The sequence below is a fragment of the Leucoraja erinacea genome, chromosome 15, assembly GCF_028641065.1.
Source record: "Leucoraja erinacea ecotype New England chromosome 15, Leri_hhj_1, whole genome shotgun sequence".
Taxonomy (NCBI): domain Eukaryota; kingdom Metazoa; phylum Chordata; class Chondrichthyes; order Rajiformes; family Rajidae; genus Leucoraja; species Leucoraja erinaceus.
In genome coordinates, this window is record NC_073391.1 from 28,921,090 (window position 1) to 28,943,487 (window position 22,398).

A 22,398-nucleotide genomic window follows, 5' to 3' on the forward strand; every position below is an offset into this window, starting at 1 on the left:
AATAATGGGGTATTTGGATAGCAGTAAAAGGATTAGTCCAAGTCAACATGGATTTATGAGAGGGGAATCATGCTTGATTAATCTTCTGGAATTTTTTGAAGATGTGACAAGTAAAATGGATGAAAGGGAGCCAGTGGATGTAGCGTATCTAGACTTTCAGAAAGCCCGGTACTGGAGCACATGGTATTGGGGGTAGGGTGTTGACATGGATAGAAAATTGGTTGGCAGACAGGAAGCAAAGAGCGAGTGAATGGGTCCTCTCCAGCAAGGATCGGTGTTGGGACCGCAACTGTTTACCATATATATTAATGATTTGGAAGAGGGACTTAGGAGTAACACTAGCAAGTTTGCGGATGACACAAAGCTGGGTGGCCGTGTGAACTGTGAAGAGGATGTTAGGATGTTGCAGGGTGACCTGGACAAGTTGAGTGAGAGGGAAGATGTGTGGCAGATGCAGTATAATATAGATAAATGTGAGGTTATCCACTTTGGCGGCAAAAACAAGGGGGCAGATTATTATCTCAATGGGGTTCAACAGGCAGTGAAAAAAGCTAGTAGAATGTTGGCCTTCATAACAAGAGGATTTTAGTATAGGAGTAAAGAGGTTCTTCTGCAGTTGTATAGGGCACTGGTAAGATCACACCTTGAGTATTGTGTACAGTTTTGGTCTCCTAATTTGAGGAAGGACATCCTTGAGATTGAGGCAATCAGCGTAGGTTCACGAGATTGATCCCTGGAATGGCGGGACTGTCATGTGAGGAAAGATTGAAAAGGCTAGGCTTGTATTCACTGGAGTTTAGGATGGAGGGGGGATCTTACAGAAACATATAAAATTATAAAAGGACTGGACAAGCTAGATGCAGGAAACATGTTCTCAATGTTGGGTGAGTCCAGAACCAGGGGCCACAGTCTTAGAATAAAGGGGAGGCCATTTAAGACTGAGGTGAGAAAAAAACATTTTCACCCAGGGAGTTGTGAATTTGTGGAATTCCCTGCCACAGAGGGCAGGGGAGGCAAAATCACTGGATGGGTTTAAGAGAGAGTTAGATAGAGCTCCAGGGGCTAAGGGAGTCAAGGGATATGGGGAGAAGGCAGGCACGGGTTATTGATTAGGGACAATCAGCCATGATCACAATGAATGGCAGTGCTGGCTCGAAGGGCCGAATGGCCTCCTCCTGCACCTATTTTCTATGTTTATATGTTTCTATCATTGTTGCTGGCTTTGATTTGTCCTTTTGCATACCTTTCATTAATTTGTTCTTTGTACCTTTTCATATCTCTCGTTTCCCTCTCTCCTGACTCTCAATCTGAAGAAGAGTCTCAACCCAAAATGTCACCTATCCATGCTCTTTGGAGATGCTGCCTGACCTGCTGAGTTACTCCAGATTTTTGTATCAATATTTTGTGTCTTTAGATAGTGAGGTTACAGTTCAGCCCTGATCTGATGGAAGAAACAGCTTGAGGGGCCAATTGGCTTCATTCTTTTCTTATGAAGGGAAGGCAATTGTTGGCTGACTTCTTAAAAATAAATACATGGACCTTCATTGAGAAAAAGCACAGAGACTTTAGACTTTTTAGACTTTAGAGATACAGTGCAGAAAGAGGCCCTTCAGTCTTGTGAATCCGCATCGACTATCGGTCACCCACTACACCCACACATCCTACACACTAGGGACAATTTACAATTTACAAAAGCCAATTAACCTACAAACCTGTATGTCTTTGACGTTTAGGAGGAAAACAGAGCACCCGGTAAAAACCTATGCGGTCATTGGAAGAACGTACAAACTCCCTACAGACAGCACCTGTAGTCAGGGTGAAACCCGGGTCTCTGGCACTGTAAGGCAGCAACTCTACCGCTGCGCCACTATGCCACCCGTGAGGCAGTAAGGAAGCCTCTGGAATTCCTGGCATGGAAAGAACTTAATGTTCATTAAGTTTAAAGGATTATCTGGCAGCTTTTCACTGAGTTCATCATAAAGCACTCAAACACAGACTATGTTGGGGTTGGCTTAATGGCTGAAGAGTCTATTCCTACTTTAAAGATTCCCATGAGTCATTGATTCTGGCCCAAAAGCAATACATTATTTGTAGATAAAAAAAAAAGTTGCTGGCATGCACGCCATTTGTTTGCTGTTGGTGTGTGTGGCTGATGATCATCTTACAGGTCTGTTGAGTTGTTTAAAGACCTGATCGCCTAATTTAGTTAATAGATTTTATTTTTTTAATTTCAGTCATGCTTCCATAATATTAAGAATTCTAAAAATGTGTAAATCTAGATTGTAATGTGCGGTACGCTGTACAGTACAGTCACAATACAACAGTAAAGCTGCTGCCTTACAGCGCTGAAGACCCGGGTTGGATCCTGACTACGAGTGCTGTCTGTACGAAGTTAGTACGTTCTCCCTGTGACCGCGTGGATTTTCTTCGGCGGTTTGTAGATTAATTGACTTTAGTAAAATAAAATTGTAAATTATCTATCATAGGCAGGATGGTGTACGGGATATCACTGGTCAGCGCAGACTCGGGGGGGCTAAATGGCCCATTTCCGCCCTGTATCTCTAAAGCCTAAAGTAAAATAAAAGCACTGCTCACAAGTGTCTTTAGTGCAGTTAATCCTCGGTGAGTTGAACCTTACTTTGTTAAACTAGTGTCTATTCAGCAACTAAGACATTGTTGGCATGTTCAAACTTCGTCCATATTCAGGACTGACGTAATGAATACATGCTCCCCAAATGTAAAATTAAGCATTTTAAACTCCTCTTCCCATTGCCATACTGACCTTTCTGTTCTGGGCTCCCTCCATTGCCAGAATGATGTCACATGCAAACGAGGAGCACCAAAAAGTAATTGGCTTATAAACTGGATTCAGACATCATTCGGAAATTCGGGCCATGCACCTTTGTGGCACAGTGGCGCAGCAGTAGACTTGCTGCCTTACAGAGATCCACGTTCAATCCTGCCTAAAGGGGATGTCTGTACAGAGTTTGTACATTCTCACCGTGACCGTGTGGGTTTTCTCCAGGTCCGGTATCCTCCCACACTCCAAAGACGTGCTGCTTTAAGATTAATTTGGCTTTGGTAAAAAATTGTAAGTTATCCCTAGTGTGTAGGTAAGTGTTATTGCAGGGGATTGCTGGTCAGCGCGGACTTGGTGGGATAATGGGTCTGCTTCTGTGTTATCTAAACTAAAACGAAACACCTCATATTCCGCTTGACGAGCTTACAACCCAACCATGTGAACAATGAATTAGCCAACTTTAGGTAGCTACAAAACTCTCCCCCTCTCCCTTCTTCCCCCACATTTTCCCCCTCCCTCACTTTCCCCAGTTCCCCACCTGTACTCAAACCCATTTCTCCCCCTCCCCTTCCACCTACATTCTTTCCTCTAACAACTTACAACTCTTGAAATCCTGTTGTCTCACCCCTTCTGTCTTTTCATCTCTGTCCTGGCAACATTGGGCACCAATGACCTGCCCGCAAAAGCCTCCCTCATCTATCGCAACCTGTTACTTGCCAGGTTTGTCGTTGCCCCTCCTCTCTTCCAGCTTTCTTCCACTCTCTAGAGGCAGCACAGTGTCAAGATTTGCTGCCTTCCAGCATCAGAGACCCGGGTTCTATCCTGACTGTGGGTGTTGTCTGTAAGGAGTTTGGACGTTCTCCCTGTGACCATGTGGGTTTTCTCTGGGTGCTTCGGTTTCCTCCCACATACCAAAGATGTGCAGGATTGTAGGTTAATTTGCTTCTGTAAATTGTCCCTAGAATGTAGGATAGAACTGGTGTACGGGTGATCACCAGTTGGCGTGGACTTGGCGGAAGGGCTTGTTTCAACGCTGTATCTCTAAACTAAACTAAACTCTACAATCAGTATGAAGATTGTTCCAACCTGAAACCTCACAAACAATCTCAAACAGAAAATACTGGAGTAACTGAGCAGGTCGGGCAGCATCTCTGGAGAACATGGATTGGTGACATTGGCCTCGACCCGAAATGTCACCTACCCATGTTCTCCATAGATTCTGCCTGACCCGCTCAGTTACGCCAACACTATATATCATTAAAAAAAAAATCAAGCATGTTTAGTTTGTTCTGGCTAATCTAATTGTGGTCATATGTTAAAAATCAATGGTCTAATGAGACTTCTAGATATTGTATCAATATTGCATGGAAATGGTGAATCATTCAGGAATTCATTACTGAGGCCTAGCGTCACAGTCAGACATAAAACGGGTGGTGGCTTCCTCAGTATGTGTTTCTAAGTAATTTATATTGAATAGTTGACAATATTTGCTGAGCAATTAAAGAAATACATTAGTCCAAATAAACTGAGAATAAAGAGGCCCTTGTCTTGGTTGCGGAAGGCTACAGGAAACTTGACGCAATTTTCTCGCATGGTTAAGACATAAGCAAGGTGAGGGACTGGACAAGCATTGTCTATCTCTTCCCCAATCAGGCCAATTGAGATCCACACAATGTGTGGCAACAGATTGACTCATTACTGAGTCTGTGCAAGCTAGAAGTCTCTTTGCAATTGAGAAGAAATTTTGCACTGAATATGCACAATGGATGAAGTGTTCCAATGGAGATCGACGTGTCAATGCCGACCAAGGAGCCCCACCTATGCTAGTCCCATCTGCTCGCGTTTAGAATTGGCTGGAGGATAATAAGGCTACTATTTAAAAATGAGAGTAGTACTATTTTCAAATACATCAAGGCTCTGCCTCAGAGGCTGGGCTTTTCAGTCATTGAGAAAAAATGTGAAGATGCATTTTTCCAGTGCTGAGTGATTAGAGTCTGTAATAGAGTCTGTAATAGAGGCAGGATCAGTTATGGTATTCAAAACGGAAATGGATAAGTGTATGAAAAGAAAATAAGTGTGTAGAAAGAAACTGCAAATGCTGGTTTATATCGAAGAAAGACACAAAGTGCTGGAGTAACTCAGTGGATCAGGCAGCGTCTTGGAGTCAGAGAGAGGAAGTGAACTTCTCAAAGTAGGCATACCTTGCCGAGATTGTGCAGTGGAGCAAACAAAATGTGTATGAAGGAACTCAAGGAATGCCTACTTTGAAAAAGTTCTCCTCCTCTCTTCGAATCCGGAGCCAATGAGTTACTCCAGCATTTTGTGTCCAGCTGTGGCATAAACCAGCATCTGCAGTTCCTTCCTACACAAGTGTTTCAATGGGCTTTTCCTGCCAGAGTGGGCAAAAAATAGAAATTGTGGAGGACGGGTAGGAAACAAGATATAAATAGTCTTCAAGCACAGATATAATATCCTTCAAAACTGTAAGATGCCAAGAGCACTTTACAGTAAAAAAAAAACTTTGAAATGTAATGATTATTATTGTAAAATAAAGATTGGAATGGACAGCAAGGTCCATTATGCAGCAATGCGATTATAACTGGTTAGTCTGAAGAAGGGTCCCAATTCATAACATCACCTATCCATGTTCTCCTGGGATGCTGCCTGACCCGCTGAGTTACTCCAGCACTCAGTGTCTTCTGTGACAGGTTAAGCTGCTTTCCTGATCCCAACATCTGCTGACAACCTTCTACCGCTGCACCACAGAGAGCATATTAATGGCATCTCTGTATGGTATCTCAGCTGCACGGAGGCGGAGAGGAGAGCTCTTCAGCGCGTCGTCCACAGAGCGCAGAGGATTATCGGGCCACAGCTACCAGCCTTGGAGGGCATCTACCACACACGGTGCCTCAGGGAGGCTGTCAGCACCCATAAAGACTCCTCACACCCTTGTAACGGACTGTTCGAACTACTTCCTTCCGGCAGATATTACAAGGTCTTCTACGCCCGAACCTCCAGACTCAGAAACAGCTTCATCCCCAGAGCTATAGCGGCTCTGAACCGGCCCTGCTGAGTGCCCCCCATCCCCCCTGGACTGTCTCCCTCAGATGGTCACGTCGCACAGTTTATTTATTTATTTTATTTTTTTGACATCGGATGGAAGCTGCATACTAAATCTCGTTGCACTGATGTGCAATGACAATAAAATATATTATTATTATTCTGAGGAATCAATCTTGTGTGTAGTATTGGCTGGAACATCACTGTTTGATTTGCTCAATTTAATTTTGTTCAGTTCATTGTCACATGTCCCGAGGTACAGTGAAAAGCTTTTTTGTTGTGTGCCATCCAGTCAGCGGAAGAACTATATATACATGATTACAATGAGGCTGTCCACAGTGTGCGGATGCAAAATAAAGGGAATATTGTTTAGTGCAAGATAAACTTCAATAAAGTCTGTTTAATGATAGTTCGAGTCTCCAATGAGGTAATAGCTCAGAACTGCTTTTTAGCTGAGTTAGTTTTGAGATACAGCACCATCGGCCCAACAAATCCGCGCCGACCAATGATCCCTGCACACCAATATTATCCTACACACACTATGGACAACTTTTACAATTTTGTACCAAGCCAAATAACTGAAAAACCTGTACATCTTTAGAGTGTAGGAGGAAACCCGAGCACCCGGAGAAAACCCATGCAGGTTACGGGGAGAACATACAAACTCCATATAGGCAGTACCCATAGTAGGGATTGAACCCGGGTCTCTGGAGCTGTAAGGCAGCAACTCTACCCCTGCGCTACCATGCCGCCCCAACCGACTGCTCTCTATTCAGTGACATGATGGTTCAGTTGTGTGGTAACAGCTGGGAGGAAACTAAAGTAGTGTGATGGGATCTTTTATGACAGCTACGGGGAAGGCGAGGCCAGAGATTAACCCTCTACAAATGACGGTACTTTCAGTCTTGCTGCACTCCCTCAGTACTAGCCAAAGGCCAGTTACAGGAAATCCAACTGTAAACACAGGTCATATACCAGTGAACATATTCAGCAACACAACACTTCAGGCGGTGCAGTGGCGCAGCAGTAGAGTTGCTGCCTTACAGCGCTAATAGCGCCAGAGACCCAGGTTCGATCCCGACTACGGGTGTTTATCTGCACGGAGTTTGTACGTTCACCCCGTGAGTTTTCTCAAGAGATTTCGGTTTCCTCCCACTCTCCAAAGACATCAGGTTTGTAGGTTAATTGGCTTGGTATTAATGTAAAATTGTCCCTAGTGTGTGTGGGATAGTGTTAATGTGTGGGGATTGCTGGTCTGTGTTTCCATGCTGTATCTCTAAACTAAAAACTAAACCAACTTTACCTGACCAATTATAACTATGGATACACCTTCATGATAAGCACTTACGTCCATCTGCAGTCCTCGCTTCAATGTGCACGAGGTCTGGATCCATGTCCAAATTCTTTACAGACCTGAGGGGTGGGGAGAGGGGAGGTGGGAGTGGAGATGAAAAAGAAGGAAAACACCGTGTGAGATAAAGTTGGGACATCATTGTCAAGTTCTCTGACAGCTCCATTTTGCGTTCTTAATCCCATATCTCGCATCAGAGTCTATCATTGGCTGTTGCTCATGCACAAGTGAATCAATGCGTCCTGAGTTTGATGAAGGGGATAATATATTACATTTTCAAAAGGCAATGACTATTTGACTACGATTTAGATCTTAATTCAGTTTTTCCGATTGGGAAGTGACACCAGGTAATAGGCTGAAAAGAAATGCAGTTGCATATTTGTTACACTCACTGAAAGACATTAATCTCTGCTTAAACTGCAATTATTCCCATCATGGGTGACATTAAGATCAAACAATTATGAATGGAAGCAGATACCAATGCAAAGATTCATACTAATGCTTGTGAACCGAGTTAAAATGTTATGAATGCACTTGTTAAAATGGAGGGTCACCTCAAGGACTTGGTGCATAACCATGAGCAGCTTGGTATAGATTAGTTGAAATTAGTTTATTGATTCTTCTGCAAAGTTACAGTGAAAAGCTTTGTTGTGTTCTAACCAATCAGCGTGACCATGTTAGATTCACATGGATATTTGGAAGTCTGTGCCATGTACAGTGGCGCAGGAGTAGAGTTGCTGCCTTACAGATATTCAGGTTCAATCCGGCCTAAGGGGGCTGTACGTTCTCCCCGTAACTGCGTGGGTTTTCTCCAAATGCTCTGGCTTCCTCCCACACTGCAAAGACGTGCAGGTTTGTAGGTCAATTTGGCTTTGGTAAAAACTGTAAATTAACCCTAATATGTAAGATAGTGCTTTTGGTGGGGATCGTTGGTGTGCTGAAGGGTCTGTTTTCGCGCTGTATGTCTAAACTAAAACTAAACACATTATATTCCATTTGGGTAGCTTGTAACCCAACCATTGAATTGTCCAATTTTAGGCAGCTACAAAACTCTCCCCCTCTCTGTTCTTCCCTCATATTTTCCACCTCTCCCACATTTCCTTCCCCCCACCTGTACTTAAACGCATTTCACCCCCTCCCACCTACATTCCTTCCTGTAACAACTTACAACTCTTTAAATCCTTTTGTCTCACACCTTCTGTCTCTTCAACTCTGGCTTTTGCCCAATGATCTGCCTGTCAAAAGCTTCCCTCATCTGTATCAACCAGTAACTTCCCAGGCTTTGTCCTTCCCTTCATCTCTTCCAGCTTTCTATCACTCTGTAGGGGCAGCACAGTGCCAAGGTGGTAGACATGCTGCCTTACAGCACCAAAGACCCGGGTTTGATCCTGATTATGGGTGTTGTCTGTACGGAGTTTGTACCTTCTCCCTGTGACCGCAAGGGTTTTCTCCTGGTGCTTCGGTTTCCTCCCACATACCAAAGACGTGCAGGATTGTAGGTTAATTGCCTTCTGTAAATTGTCCCTAGTATGTAGGATAGAACTAGTTTATGGGTGATTGCTGTTTGACATGGACTTAATGAGCTGAAGGGACTGTTTCAACACTGTATCTCTAAACTAAACTAAACTCTACACTCAGTCTGAAGATGGTCCCGATCTGAAATATCACAAAATGACCTCAAACACAAAATACTGGAGTAACTCAGCAGATCGGGCAGCATCTCTGGAGAACATGGATAGGTAACCCGAAACGTGACCATGCATGATTACAATCGAGCCATCCACAGTGCACAGATGCATGATAAAGGGAATAACGTGAATGTCAAGTGCAAGTCCAGTAAAGTCTGATCAAAGATAGACTGAGGGTCTCCAATGTGGTAGATAGTAGCTTAGGACTGCTCTCTAGTTGTTGGTAGGATGGTTCAGTTGCTTGATAACAGCTGGGAAGAGATTCTATACCATTTGTGATATGGGAGAGGTGAGAAGCGGGAATGGCTGAGGTACGACTTGTCCTTGATTATGCTGCTGGACTAGCCAAGGCAGTGTGAAGTGTAGATGGAGTCAATGAAAGAGAGGTTGGATTGTGTGATGGTCTGGGCTGAGTCCACAACTCTCTGCAATTTCTTGCGGTCTAGGATGGAGCTGTTCCCTACAATGCAAGTCATGTGATGGCTTCATGATTGGGCGGTTCTGTTCTCTCAACACTCCGCCTCCTCCGTGTTGAACTTTGCATGCACTTATTTAATCAAGGAGGCCCAGCATCTGCCATTTTAAAAACCCCACCCTCCCCTTTCTGCCACATAAAACATGGAACATAGAACAGTACAGTACAGTAACGGGCCCATCAGCCCACAATGTTTGTGCTGACCTGATGCCAAGACAAACTGATCTCATCTGCCTGTACATGATAAATAATAATAATAACATTGTCCCATTATCTCCAACTCTGGATTTACCATTATGCGAAGGACACCAGCTATGCCCGAAATCACACTCCATCTCCCCTCCCCACCCCAACCGAGTAGCAGCTGTTAAATGGCCACAGTCGATTACCCAGTGGTAGAATCTAGAGGAGTTAATGTGAAGAGCATACAAATAATTAGTGCAGGATTAGTATAAATGGGTGGTTGAAGATCAGCACAGGTGGGCCAATGGTTCATCGGTCCATAAGTGGTAGGACAAGAATTAGGCCATTTGGCCCATCAGGTCTACTCTGCCATTCAATCATTCAATTATAGCTGATCTATCTTTCCCTCTCAACCCTATTCTCCTGCCTTCTCCCCATAACCCCTGACACCCGTACTAATCATGAATCCGTCAATCTCCACCTTAAAAATATCCAGTGACTTGGCCTCCACAGCAATGAATTCCACAGATTCACCTCCGACTAAAGAAATTCCTCCTCATCTCCTTTCTAAAGGGCTTGCTATCATGCACACAATACACAATACACAATACAATTTATTTTTCACTTGAACCTCATAGAGGCTCAAATGAAATGTTGTTTCTGCAGTCATACAAACAAGAAAAAAAGACCCAAGACACAACACAATTTACACAGACATCCATCACAGCGCATCTCCTCCTCGCTGTGATGGAAGGCAAAAAAAAACTTATCTCTCCCCTGCACTCCCCATTCCCCTCCCGATGTCAGAGTCAAAGCCCCCGGCGGGCGATGGCAATTGTCCCGTGGCCATTAACGCCGCGCCGGGTGATGCAAGGCCACGCTCCGGGTCTTGTTGTTGGAGCCCCCGGCGGGCGCTAGCAAAGTCCCGCAGCCATTGTCCAAGCCGCGTGGGGTGGTGATGTAAGGCCCCGCTCCAGGCACTCCTCGACCCCGTGACTCGGGCGGGTGAAGTCGCCGTTGCGGAAGCCCCGAAAAGCGGTCTCCCAGCAGGGACCCGCGGGCTCCCGGTGTCACCGTCCACCAGACCTGCGGTTGGAGCCTCCGAATCCCCAGGGTCGGGTCGCAGGTCGCCACCACCGCTCCACCCGCTCCAAACTCAGCCAGCTCTACGATGGTCCGCAGGCTCCGCGACTGGAGCCCCAGGTCGTTCCTGCTGGAGGCCGATCCACGTTGCAGCCCCAATGACAACGGAGACCCGACAGAGAAAAGGTCGGGTTCTCCGTGCAGGGGAAAGATTTTAAAAGTAAAAGATTTTAAAAGTTTCCCCCCCACCACACACACACACACACACACACACACACACACACACACACACACACACACACACACACACACACACACACACACACACACACATACCCCATCAAAAAAAAACAAAACACACATTAAACCCATCAAAAAAAAAAAAAAACTACATTAAAACGGGACAAAAAATAACAAAAAGACAGACGGACTGCAGAGGCCGCTACGACGCGAGTCGCGCCGCCCACCGGAATCTCTCTCTATGACTACCCCTATCTTAATGATACATTTTTAGAGATATTGCATTCACCAGCAGAGAAAGGGCAGATAGGAGTTTTCAATCCCAGGACAAATGCCGACATATTTTAGCTGTAGGGTGAATCCGCCTTCGTGTTTGAGGTGGGATCAAGGTAAATTGCTCCCCGACAATAAATTAGTCTTGGAGCCTGTTCAAATATTTAAGAATATCTCATTACAAACAAGCAATGCAGTTAATGAAGGATTGGGCACAGCAAGCTCTTCTATCATTTGGCCCAAGATTAGTACCCACGCCTAGACATACGTTTTATTTGATCAGAACATTTTGGTTTGCCAGAACTTGCAGAGAAATCAGAGAAATATTTCTTCTCCCATGAGCTGTGGCAGACCGCTGATTACTTCTGCTTTGGACTGCTGGCAGATGACAGGGGCCTTGCATTCATACAGAGAGAATATACAAAGATCAGAAGGACACCAGACATCAGGACCAGGCATGTGAAGTCAGTCCAAGTCCAATTTATTTAATAATGCTGCCAGGGTTTAAAAAAAAAAAAAATTAATTTGTGGCAGTTGTATCTTGTGTGAAAAAAAACCACACAGAATGCGAGCGTCGAGAATCCGCGCTACCTAACTACAGATAAATGCAAAAAATAACCACAAAGTGTTGAAGTAACTCAGCGGGTCTGGCAGCATCTCTGGAGAAAGATAAATCAATTTGCCTGACCCACTGATTTACTCAGCACACTGTTTCTTTGGAATAAACCAGCATCGGTAGTTCTTTGTTTCTGCGGATAAATGCATGTCACTTGATGTTCATTCCTAGTGTTTTGATATCAAAATGTCACTGCTATTTTCATACATATTATGTTGCTTCTACTCCCCTCCACAACCCCTCCTTTCCCCCTTACCCCCCTTACCTCCACTAAAAGTTGGTTAACCAATTCCACAGTTCACGGTAATGTATCCCTCTTGGCATTCAGCCGTCCATCACCAACAATCGGTCTATCGGGGAACCTCCATGCCTGAGGTCAACTGTTGCCGGCCCTGATTTGTCCTGGCTTTTTCTTGCTTTCAGTTACCAATAGTCCCCCCACCCTCCCCACCCCACACACACACCTCCCACAATCAGTCTGAAGGATCGTGACCCAAAAAGCTACCTATCCATATAGAGATGCTGCCTGATCCACTGAGTTGCTCCAGCATTTAGTGTCTATTCGTGGTTGTTTACGATGTCAGTGGTGGCCGTGATGCGTATAAAGTTCAACTAGATGGTGGTGCAGTAGGGGTGGGGCAATGGTGCAGATCACAGAGCAGCATGCTCACAGCTCCAGCAGCCAGGCTTGATCCTGACATCAGGTGATGTGCGCTTAGAGTGTGTACACTCTCTTGGCAAATGCACGCGCTTCCTCTGAGTTTTCTCCCACATCCCAAAGATTTCCAGTTGGTCGGTCAATCAGTCACTGTATATTGCCCCTGATTTATAGGTGACTGGATGGTAATGAGGTGACATGGACATCACATGCTGCCGCACTGGTGTGTAAGGCAAGGCAGTGCCTTTACCACCTCAGGCAGCTGAAGAAATTCAGAGCCTCTCTGAGGATCCTTCAATGCTTCTACTCTGGGGCTGTCCGGCAACATCACAATTTGGCTTGGGAACAGCTCTGCCCAGGACACGAAGACTCTGAAGAGAGTAGTGCGTACAGCCGAACGCACTATGGGAACTACACTTGCCCCCCCTGCAGGAACTATACATCAGAAGGTGCTGATCCAGAGCCAGCAACATTATGGTAATAAGGTGACATGGACATCACATGCTGCAACATTAGTTGGGGGATCAGTCCATGGCTGGGGGACCCCTACCACCCCAGCCATGGACTGTTCCAGCTGCTACGGTAAGGCAAACACCTCCGCTGTCATGCTGCCAAAACAGAGAGGATGAGACGGAATTTCTTCCTACAGGCCATCAGGACTGTAAACTCCTATCTCACCAGGGATTAATTTACTGTTGTGTTGTGTCTTTTTAAAATAGCTGTTTTTTTTTCTGATTCTGTTCTATTCTGTTCTGTAGTGTTTTGCACAATCCACAGGCATTGCCACTTTCATTACATTGCACATCTTGTATGTGTAAGTGACAAATTAAGTTGACGACTTGACTTGACTTGATAAATATTGCCATTGAGAGGGGATGACAAGGGATCTTTTTGAAACATCTAAGATTATAAAGCGATTGGACATGCTGGAGGCAGGAATCATGTCCCCGATTTTGGGGGAGTCCAGAACCAGGGCTACAGCTTAAGAATAAGGGGTAGGCCATTTAGAACGGAAATGAGGAAAAACTTTTTCACCAGAATTGGCTGTGGAATTCTCTGGATGCTTTGAAGAGAGAGTTAGATAGAGCTCCGAAAGAAAGCGGAGTCAGGGGATATGGTGAGAAGGCATTAATGGGGTACTGAATGTGGATGATCAGCCATGATCACAGTGAATGGTAGTGCTGACTCGAAGGGCCGAAAGGCCTACTCCTCCACCTATTGTATATTGTCTATTGTCTGTTGTCATACAGCGTGGAAACTAGCCCTTCGACACAACTTACCTATGCAGACCAACATGCCACATCTACATTAGTCCCACATGTCTGCATTTGGCCCATATCCCTCGAAAACCTTTCCTATCCATGCACCTGTCCAAATTTTAGTTTAATTTAGAGATGCAGCGTGGAAACAGGTTCTTCAGCCCACTAAGTCTGCGCTGACCAGTGGTCACCTTTTCACACTAGTTCCACCCTGCACATTAGGGATAATTTTACAGAGGCTTGCACAGCACAGTGGTGCTGTGGTAGAGCTGCTGCCTCCCAGTGCCAGAGACCCGGACAATCTCCCAGAAATAATAGGGGTCTGAGGATCTAGTGGGAAGGAGGAACTGAAAGCAATCCACATTAGTCAGGAAATGGTGTTAGGTAAACTGTTGGTACTGAAGGCAGATAAATCCCCGGGGCCTAATGGTCTGCATCCCAGAGTACTCACGGAGGTGGCCCTACAAATGGATGTATTGGTGATCATTTTCCAATGTTCTCTCGACTCTGGATCAGTTCCTGTGGACTGGAGGGTAGCCAATGTAATTCCACTTTTTAAGAAAGGAGGGAGAGAGAAAATGGGGAATTATAGGCCAGTTAGCCTTACATTGGTAGCGGGGAAGATGCTGGAGTCGATTAATAAAGGCGTTATTACAGCGCATTTGGAAAGCAGTGACAGGATTGGTCAAAGTCAGCATGGAAATCATGCTTGACTAATCTTCTGGGATTTTTTGAGGATGTAACAAGTAGAATGGATAAGGGAGAGCCAGTGGATGTGGTATATCTGGACTTTCAAAAAGCCTTTGACAAGGTGCCACGCAAGAGATTAGTGCGCAAAATTAGAGCACACGGTATTGGGTGTAGGGTATTGACATGGATAGAGAACTGGTTGGCAGATAGGAAGCAAAGAGTAGGAATTAACGGGTCCTTTTCAGAATGGCAGGCATTGATTAGTGGGGTGCCGCAAGGTTCGTGAGTGGCCAGATGCATTGCAGATGCAGTCTAATGTGGATAAATGTGAGGTTATCCACTTTAGTGGCAAGTACAGGAAGGCAGATTATTATCTGAATAGTGTCAGATTAGGAAAAGGGAAGGTGCAACGAGACCTGGGTGTGCTTGTACATCAGTCACTAAACATGCAGGTACAATAGGCAGTGGAGAAAGCTAATGGCATGTTGGCCTTCATTGTGAGAGGATTTGAGTTCATGAGCAAGGAGGTCCTATTGCAGTTGTACAGCAGGGCCCTGGTGAGACCGCACCTGGAGTATTGTGTACAATTTTGGTCTCCTAATTTGAGAGGGACATTATTGCTATTGAGGGAGCGCAACAGAGATTCACCAGGTTAATTCCCGGGATGGCAGGACGGACATATGATGAAAGAATGGGTCGACTGGGCTTGTATTCACTGGAATTTAGAAGGATGAGAGGTAGTCTTATAGAAACACATAAAATTCTTAAAGGATTGGACAGGTTAGATGCAGGAAAAATGTTCCCGATGTTAGGGAAGTCCGGAACCACGGGTCACAGTTTAAGGATTAGGGGTAGGCCATTTAGGACTGAGATGAGGAAACACTTTTTCACCCAGAGAGTTGTCTGCTTCTTCTTCTGTCGTATGTCTTTTAGACCTGCAGCTCCGTTGAGGTGAACCAGGTCAACGTGTCATCATCCAGGTCAATCAGACCTCGTTCACCATTTGGTGGCCGGTGTTTGGGGCAACTGGTGACTATGTGCTCCACTGTCTGTGTTGGGTCCCCACATTCGCAGGAGGCGCTGTCCACGAGGCCCCACCTCTTCATCGCTACTCCATAACCTGTACTCAAGCGGTTGAGGGTTGTCCACTGCTTTCGGGGACAGGTCCTGGCCAGGGACGTCCATGGGGTCATTGATGTAATGGTGTAGCCTAGATGGTTCCGCTGACTTCCACTGGTCTCTCCATCTCGTCTTGACCCAGGCGGCCTTGGAAGCGTCAGCAGGTGTTGTGCAGAGCAGCTCTTGGGCTTGCGTGGCAAAGGGGCGCCGTGACTTGAGGCGCACACGTCGTGGTGTCTCTGTGACGATCTGATGGAGGAGGTGGGATTCACTGGTCTGTGTCTATCGAGAGAGGGCCAGCGTGGCTGCTTCTCGTCTGATGTTGGCCGGGGCGATGCCAGCGAGGACGGGCAGTTGGTTTACTGGGGTGGCTCGTGGGCATCCGGAGACAGTCCGCAGGGCGCTGTTGAGGGCAGCATCCAGCTTCTTGGCATGAGGGCTACGGCACCAAACCGGGGCGCAGATCCCGGCAGCTGAGAACACCAGGGCCAGTTGTGAATCTGTGGAATTCTCTGCCACAGAAGTCAGTGGAGGTCGATCCACTGGATGTTTTCCAGAGAGAGTTAGTTAGCTCTTAGGGCTAATGGAATCAAGGGATATGGGGAAAAAGCAGGAATGGAGTACTGATCTTAGATGATCAGCCATGATCATATTGAATGGCGGTGCTAGCTCAAATGGCCGAATGGCCTGCTCCTACACCTATTTTTCTATGTTTCTATGAGTGCCTTACATACTTGGTGAGTTTCTGCATGCCTCTTATAGGTCCCATCACAAATCTCCTCATATAATGTGGTATAAGATTCAGTTTGAGTTAGCCAGCTGTGAATGAGAGGACAGCTCCACCAGAGGCAGAAGGTTAAAGATTCAAAAAAATTTCCTGAGAATATATGCACATTGCCATTGTCGGAAATTATATGAATACACATTGCCACTTTTCTAATTGGACGTGGAACTCAGAGTCATACAGAATGGAGACTGGTACTTTGGCCCAACTTGGCCATTCTGACCACCATGTACCATCTGCACTAGTACCCCCTGCCTACATGTAGTCCAAATCCTTCGGAAACTATCCTAACCACGTACCTGTCCAAATGTTTTTTAAACACTGCAATAGCACTTGCATCAACTATATGTTAGGCGGCTGGTTCTATATACCTACCACAAAATATTGCCCCTCAGGTTCCTATTAAATCTTTTCCCCTCACCTTAAACCTATGCCCCTCTAGTTCTTGATTCTTCTACTCTGGGTAAAAGACTATTCTATTCCTCTCATGATCTTATACACCTCTATAATATCACCCCCTCATCCTCCAGGGCTCCAAGGAATAAAGTCCTTCCCTGCTTAACCTTTCCCTAAAGTTCAGGCTCTCGAGTGTTGGTGATGTCAATTTTGGGATTTTCTGAACATGAGGACATGGATAGACGACCCTTTTGTTGCATGCTAACCAGTCAGCAGAAAGACAATACATAATCACAATCGAGCCATCCACAGTGTACAGATACATGATACAGGAATAACATGAATAACGTTTAGTACAAGATAAAGTCCAGGAAAATCCGATCAAAAATAGTCCGAGGGTAAAAGAGGTAGATAGCAGTTCAAGATGGCTCTATAGTTGTTGGTAGGATGGTTCAGTTGCCTGATAACAGCTGGGAAGAAACTGTCCCTGAATATGGAGGTACACGTTTTCACATTACAGTACCTCTTGCCTGATGGGAGAGGGGGGAAGAGGGAGTGGCCAGGGTGCGACTTGTCCTTGATTATGTTTTGTGGCCTTGCCGAGGCAGTGTCAGGAGTAATATCAGATAGTTGTCAGATAGTATTTTTGCCTTTCTCACTGTGTCACATCTGGACACGTCCTGCATTGCTTCGACTGGACATTCCTCCATATCCAATTATCCACCAATTATTCTCTCAGAAATAAGATTTCTTTACAGCAATGTATATGGATTGGAAAGGTTGAGAGGGCTATGGGCAAAATTCAGGCAAATGGGACGTTCAATATGCCAACTTGGTCGGTATGGGCAATGTGGGCCGAAGGGCCTGTTTCCATGCTGTACGGCTCTACGACACTATGATTCTCCAAGTGACAAAAGAATGCCAACTAATTTACCTGCGACTGTCAAGATATAAATAGTGAATGCTGTAAATCCTTCCTGTGTTCAGTAGAGCGAGAAACAGTCAATAGTTCCGATCGTTTCAACCTTTCACCAGAAAGGTTCCTCATCAGATTGTAATGAAAAGTCATTGATTTATTCTGTAGGTTCAAGTAGGTGCAGATGCTAGAATCTTGAGCAAAACACAAAGTTGCGGAGCAACTCAGCGGGTCAAGCAGCATCCGTGGAGGGAATGGGCTTTTCAACAATTACTCTGTATCTCTCTCCACAGATTTCGCCTGACTTGAGGATTTAGACTAATTAAGTTTAGAAATACAGCGTGGAAACAGCACCTTCGAGACCTTGCTAACCAGTGATCAACTGTACACTAGTTCTATTCCGCACACTAGGGACAATTTACGGAAGCCGATTAAACTACAAGCCTGCAAGTCTTTGGAGTGTGGGAGGAAACCGGAGCATCCGGAAAAAACCCACGTGGTCACAGGAAGAATGTTCAAACACTGTACAGACAACACCCGGAGTCAGGATGGAGCCCGGATCATTGGCACTGTAAAGGGTCTGTCCCACCGTATGAGGTAATTCAAGAGTTCTCCCGACTTTTCCCCTCATTCTTACTCAGGGAATGCTGTAGCGGGTCCGTAGGAGTTTGTGGATGTCTTGTAGTGGCACGTAATGCTAATGGTAGGTATTCGGGAAATCCGTTACACTCGTGATGTTTTTTCAATACTGTGGCTGCCTGATTTGCTGCCTTAATCCGGCATCCTCCATCTGCAATTCCTTGTGCCTCAGATCAGTAGCTTCTGTTGGCCATTAAGATGCTGTCCCATCAGGACTGCCTTCTCCAGAAGTGCAATCCATTTAGACCTTCCTATGGGTCAAATCCATATTTCCTTCATAAATGCAGATAAATGCACTTTGTCTTATCTTTCAAATTAAAAGCTATTCCTGTTTAATTTGTCCTAAATTCTCTTTACTTTCCTTCTGACCTTGACTGAAAATTAACACTTCACTTCAGGCACTATTTCTAATGACCCCTTAAGTAAATTGATAATGGCTTTTTAATTAAGCTTTTGTTAAACCCTTCCAGAGCTATGGATCCACAGAATATTAACAAGTAGTTACTAATTGATAACTCATTTCTTTTTAGCGCATTTGTTTAATTACCTTATATTTTTGCAGGAGATAAAGTTTCACAGCTGTACCCCTGAAAAGTAAATGCTTGTTAAACTATTTCACGGCTCTCAGAAACAATTTAATTCCATTTTGTCACAGTGGTGTTATCTCGGGTTTCCTGTTACAATGGGAGCTGATTTACTGCATAATCTATTTAAGGGGATTCTTCTGTCTGTCCTCTCAACATTATCCATCGCTTCGTGGAAGCATGCTTACTTCTGATGTTAAAGGCATAGAGTCGTATAGCACAGAGAAGGGCCCTTCAGCCCACTGTGTCCATGCTGACCATCATTCACTCCTGCCACCTGGAAGAAGATAGGAGCCTGAAAAACTGTAACGTCCAAGTTCAGGAAAATCTTCTTCCCTACAGCCATCAGGCTATTAAACACTACAATATCCAAATAAGCTCTGAACTCCATAGACTTGAGAGGATGCATTTTATCTTTTTAAACTATTATTGTTTGTCTGTATAAACGTACATATATATATAAACATAAAAAAGCTCAGTAAATACATACCCACACACACACATCCATATACATACTAGACCAAGTGCAGACCCGTTGGGTCTGTTCCCCCAACGTGCGGTTGTGGGGGGGGGGGGAGGCGGCATGCAGCGTCACACACACTAACTATCCCCCCCTCCCGCACTCACGCTAATTACCCCCCTTGATATTATATTAATATTATTAATTTGCTCCTTTTACCCCATAACCACCCTATCTACTGATGCATAGCCCCCAACTTGCAGTCACATCTAGAGAGGGGGGAGGGTAGAGAGTGAGGGCAGAGAGAGAAGGGGCAGAGACACAGAGAGAGGGGCAAGAGGGAGAGGGGGGGGCGAGGAGAGAGAAGAGGGGAGGGGTGGGTGAGAGGGGGAAAGGTGGGGGGGGAGGGGAGGAGAGAGAGAGGGTGAGAGTGAGGGGGGGAGAGTGCGGGGGAGAGGCGGGGGAGGGGGGGAGAAGGAGAGGGAGGGGAGGGGGGGGGGGAGGGGGGAGGAGGAGAATGGGGAATTTTGTAAAATCATTAATATCTCTGTCATATTTCATTGACGGGAAAAATCCTCGGCACATATGCGGCGGAGGGGGGCTCAGAGGGAGGTAGCCAAAAATGACGGCCGTAGGAGGCGGCGTTCTCTCGGAAATCGCAGCACAGATCGGGAAAAGCGGTCAAGAACAGAGGTTTAGTAATATAGATATATATATACTGCCCTCCTTCATGTTTGGGACAAAGACCCATAATTTATTTATTTGCCTCTGTACTCCATAATTTGAGATTTGTAATAGAAAAAAAAATCACACGTGGTTGAAGTGCACATTGTTATACATTTTGGTTTCATTATGTAGAAATTACAGCTGTGTTTATACATAGTCTCCCCATTTCAGGGCACCATAATGTTTGGGACACAGCAATGTCATGTAAATGAAAGTAGTCATGTTTAGTGTTTTGTTGCATATCCTTTGCATGCAATGACTGCTTGAAGTCTGCAATTCATGGACATCACCAGTTGTTGGGTGTCTTCTCTGGTGATGCTCTGCCAGGCCTGTATTGTAGCTATCTTTAGCTTATGCTTGTTTTGGGGGCTAGTCAGTTTTCTCTTCAGCATGTTAAAGGCATGCTCAATTGAGTTCAGATTGGGTGATTGACTTGGCCACTCAAGATTTGACAATTTTTTTGCTTTGAAAACTCCTTTGTTGCTTTAGCAGTATGTTTGGGATCATTGTCTTGCTGTAGAATGAACCACCGGCCAATGTTTTGAGGCATTTGTTTGAACTTGGGCCAATAGGATGTGGCTATACACTTCAGAATTCATTATGCCACTACCATCAGCAGTTGTATCATCAATAAGTAAGCGAGTACCTTCAGCAGCCATACATGCCCAGGCCATAACCCCCCCACCATCGTGTTTCACAGATGAGGTGGTATGCTTTGGTTTTTGTGCAGTTCCTTCTCTCCTCCATACTTTGCTCTTGCCATCACTCTAACATAAGTTAATCTTTGTTTCATCTGTCCACAAGATCTTTTGCCAGAACTGCGGTTGCTCTTTTAAGTACTTCTTGGCAAACTGTAACCTGGCCATCCTATTTTTGCGGCTAACCAGTGGTTTGCATCTTGCAGTACAGCCTCTGTATTTCTGTTCATGAAATCTTCTTCAGACAGTGGTCATTGACAAATCCACACCTGACTCCTGATCTGTTGGACAGGTGTTTGGGGATATTTCTTTATAATAGTGAGAATTCTTCTGTCGTCAGCTGTGGAGGTTTTCCTTGGCCTGCCAGTCCCTTTACGATTAATAAGCTCAACAGTGCTCTCTTTCTTCTTAATGATGTTCCAAACAGTTGATTTTGGTAAGCCTAAGATTTGGCTGATGTCTCTAACAGTTTTATTCTTGTTTCTCAGTCTCATAATAGCTTCCTTGACTTTCATTGGCACAACTTTGGTCCTCATGTTAATAAACAGCAATAAAAGTTTCCAAAGGTGGTGGAAAGACTGCAGGAAAGACTAGGTGCTGAGTGCTCTCTTACATCTGCATTAAGGAGATAATTAAACACACTTGAGCAATTACAAATGCCTGTGAAGCCATGTGTCCCAAACATTATGGTGCCCTCAAATGGGGGGACTATGTATACAGCTGTAATTTCTACATGATGAAACCAAAATGTATCAAAATGGCCTTTGATAAAATCTGACATTGTGCACTTTAACCACATGTGATTTTTTTTTCTCTATTACAAATCTCAAATTGTGGAGTAAATATGGTAAATAAATTAATAATGGGTCTTTGTCCCAAACATTATGGAGGACACTGTATGTACACTGAAGAGTTTTTGTTGTTGATTATATTGTTTAAAGTACTATATTTACCTTTTCTGTTGTGCTGTTGCAAGTGTGAATTTCATTTATCTGTTTGGGATATATGACAATAAAACTCTTGACTCTTATTGTAGGTTCTATCTTGAGTTTTACCGCAGACATTTGGCCACAATACCTAGAATGATACATTAACAAGGGACTGAAGCAGTGTTGCACTGCTAAAGGTGCTGTCTTTGAAATACCTTCAAGAGTGGATGCAAAAGATCACTCAGAGACAGGGACGGGAGTTCACTCTATGCCCAGACTAATAGTCATACAGCATGGAACCAGGCCCTTCGGCCTGACCTGCCAACGCCGACCAACATGCTCTATCTACACTAGTCCAACCTGCTTGCATTTGGCCCTCGAAACCTATCCTATCCATGTACCTGTCCAAATGTTTTCTAAACATTGCGATTGTACCTGCCTCAACTACCTCCTCTGGTAGTATCTGGTCCAGCAATGTCTGCCTATGAACCAACATTCCTAAAATTGATTATCTGATCATTACCACATTGCTCATTTATGGTTAATTAGTTGCCTCATTTCTTCCAAGGCAGTAAACGGTCGAGATAATGCACTGGCTGTAACAATCCATTAAAAACAATCCATCCTTTCTCCCTTGCTTCAGTTAGTCCATCAAGTTTCCACAGGAAATGTGGGTTCTTTTCCTGACTGACTGAAGCAATGATGTTGCCATCATACATCACAGATGGCCAGAGATGGAATTCACAATTAGTTATTCCAGCACTTTGTGAT

At 44.8% G+C, this 22,398-nt stretch overlaps 1 protein-coding gene across 6 annotated transcripts in view; it reads right to left on the reverse strand.

Annotated features, from left to right (window-relative positions):
- LOC129704093 (VPS10 domain-containing receptor SorCS1-like) overlaps nt 1-22,398 on the reverse strand; it is a 678,236-nt gene that overhangs the window by 163,133 nt on the left and 492,705 nt on the right. For all 6 annotated transcript variants that reach the window (XR_008724683.1, XM_055646979.1, XM_055646982.1 and 3 more), the window contains exon 6: nt 7,209-7,273. Coding sequence is in view for 5 of the 6 variants with exons in the window: in XM_055646979.1 (XP_055502954.1) it covers nt 7,209-7,273 (65 nt within the window). In the remaining variant the exon portion in view is untranslated. The remainder of the gene's footprint in view (nt 1-7,208; nt 7,274-22,398) is intronic.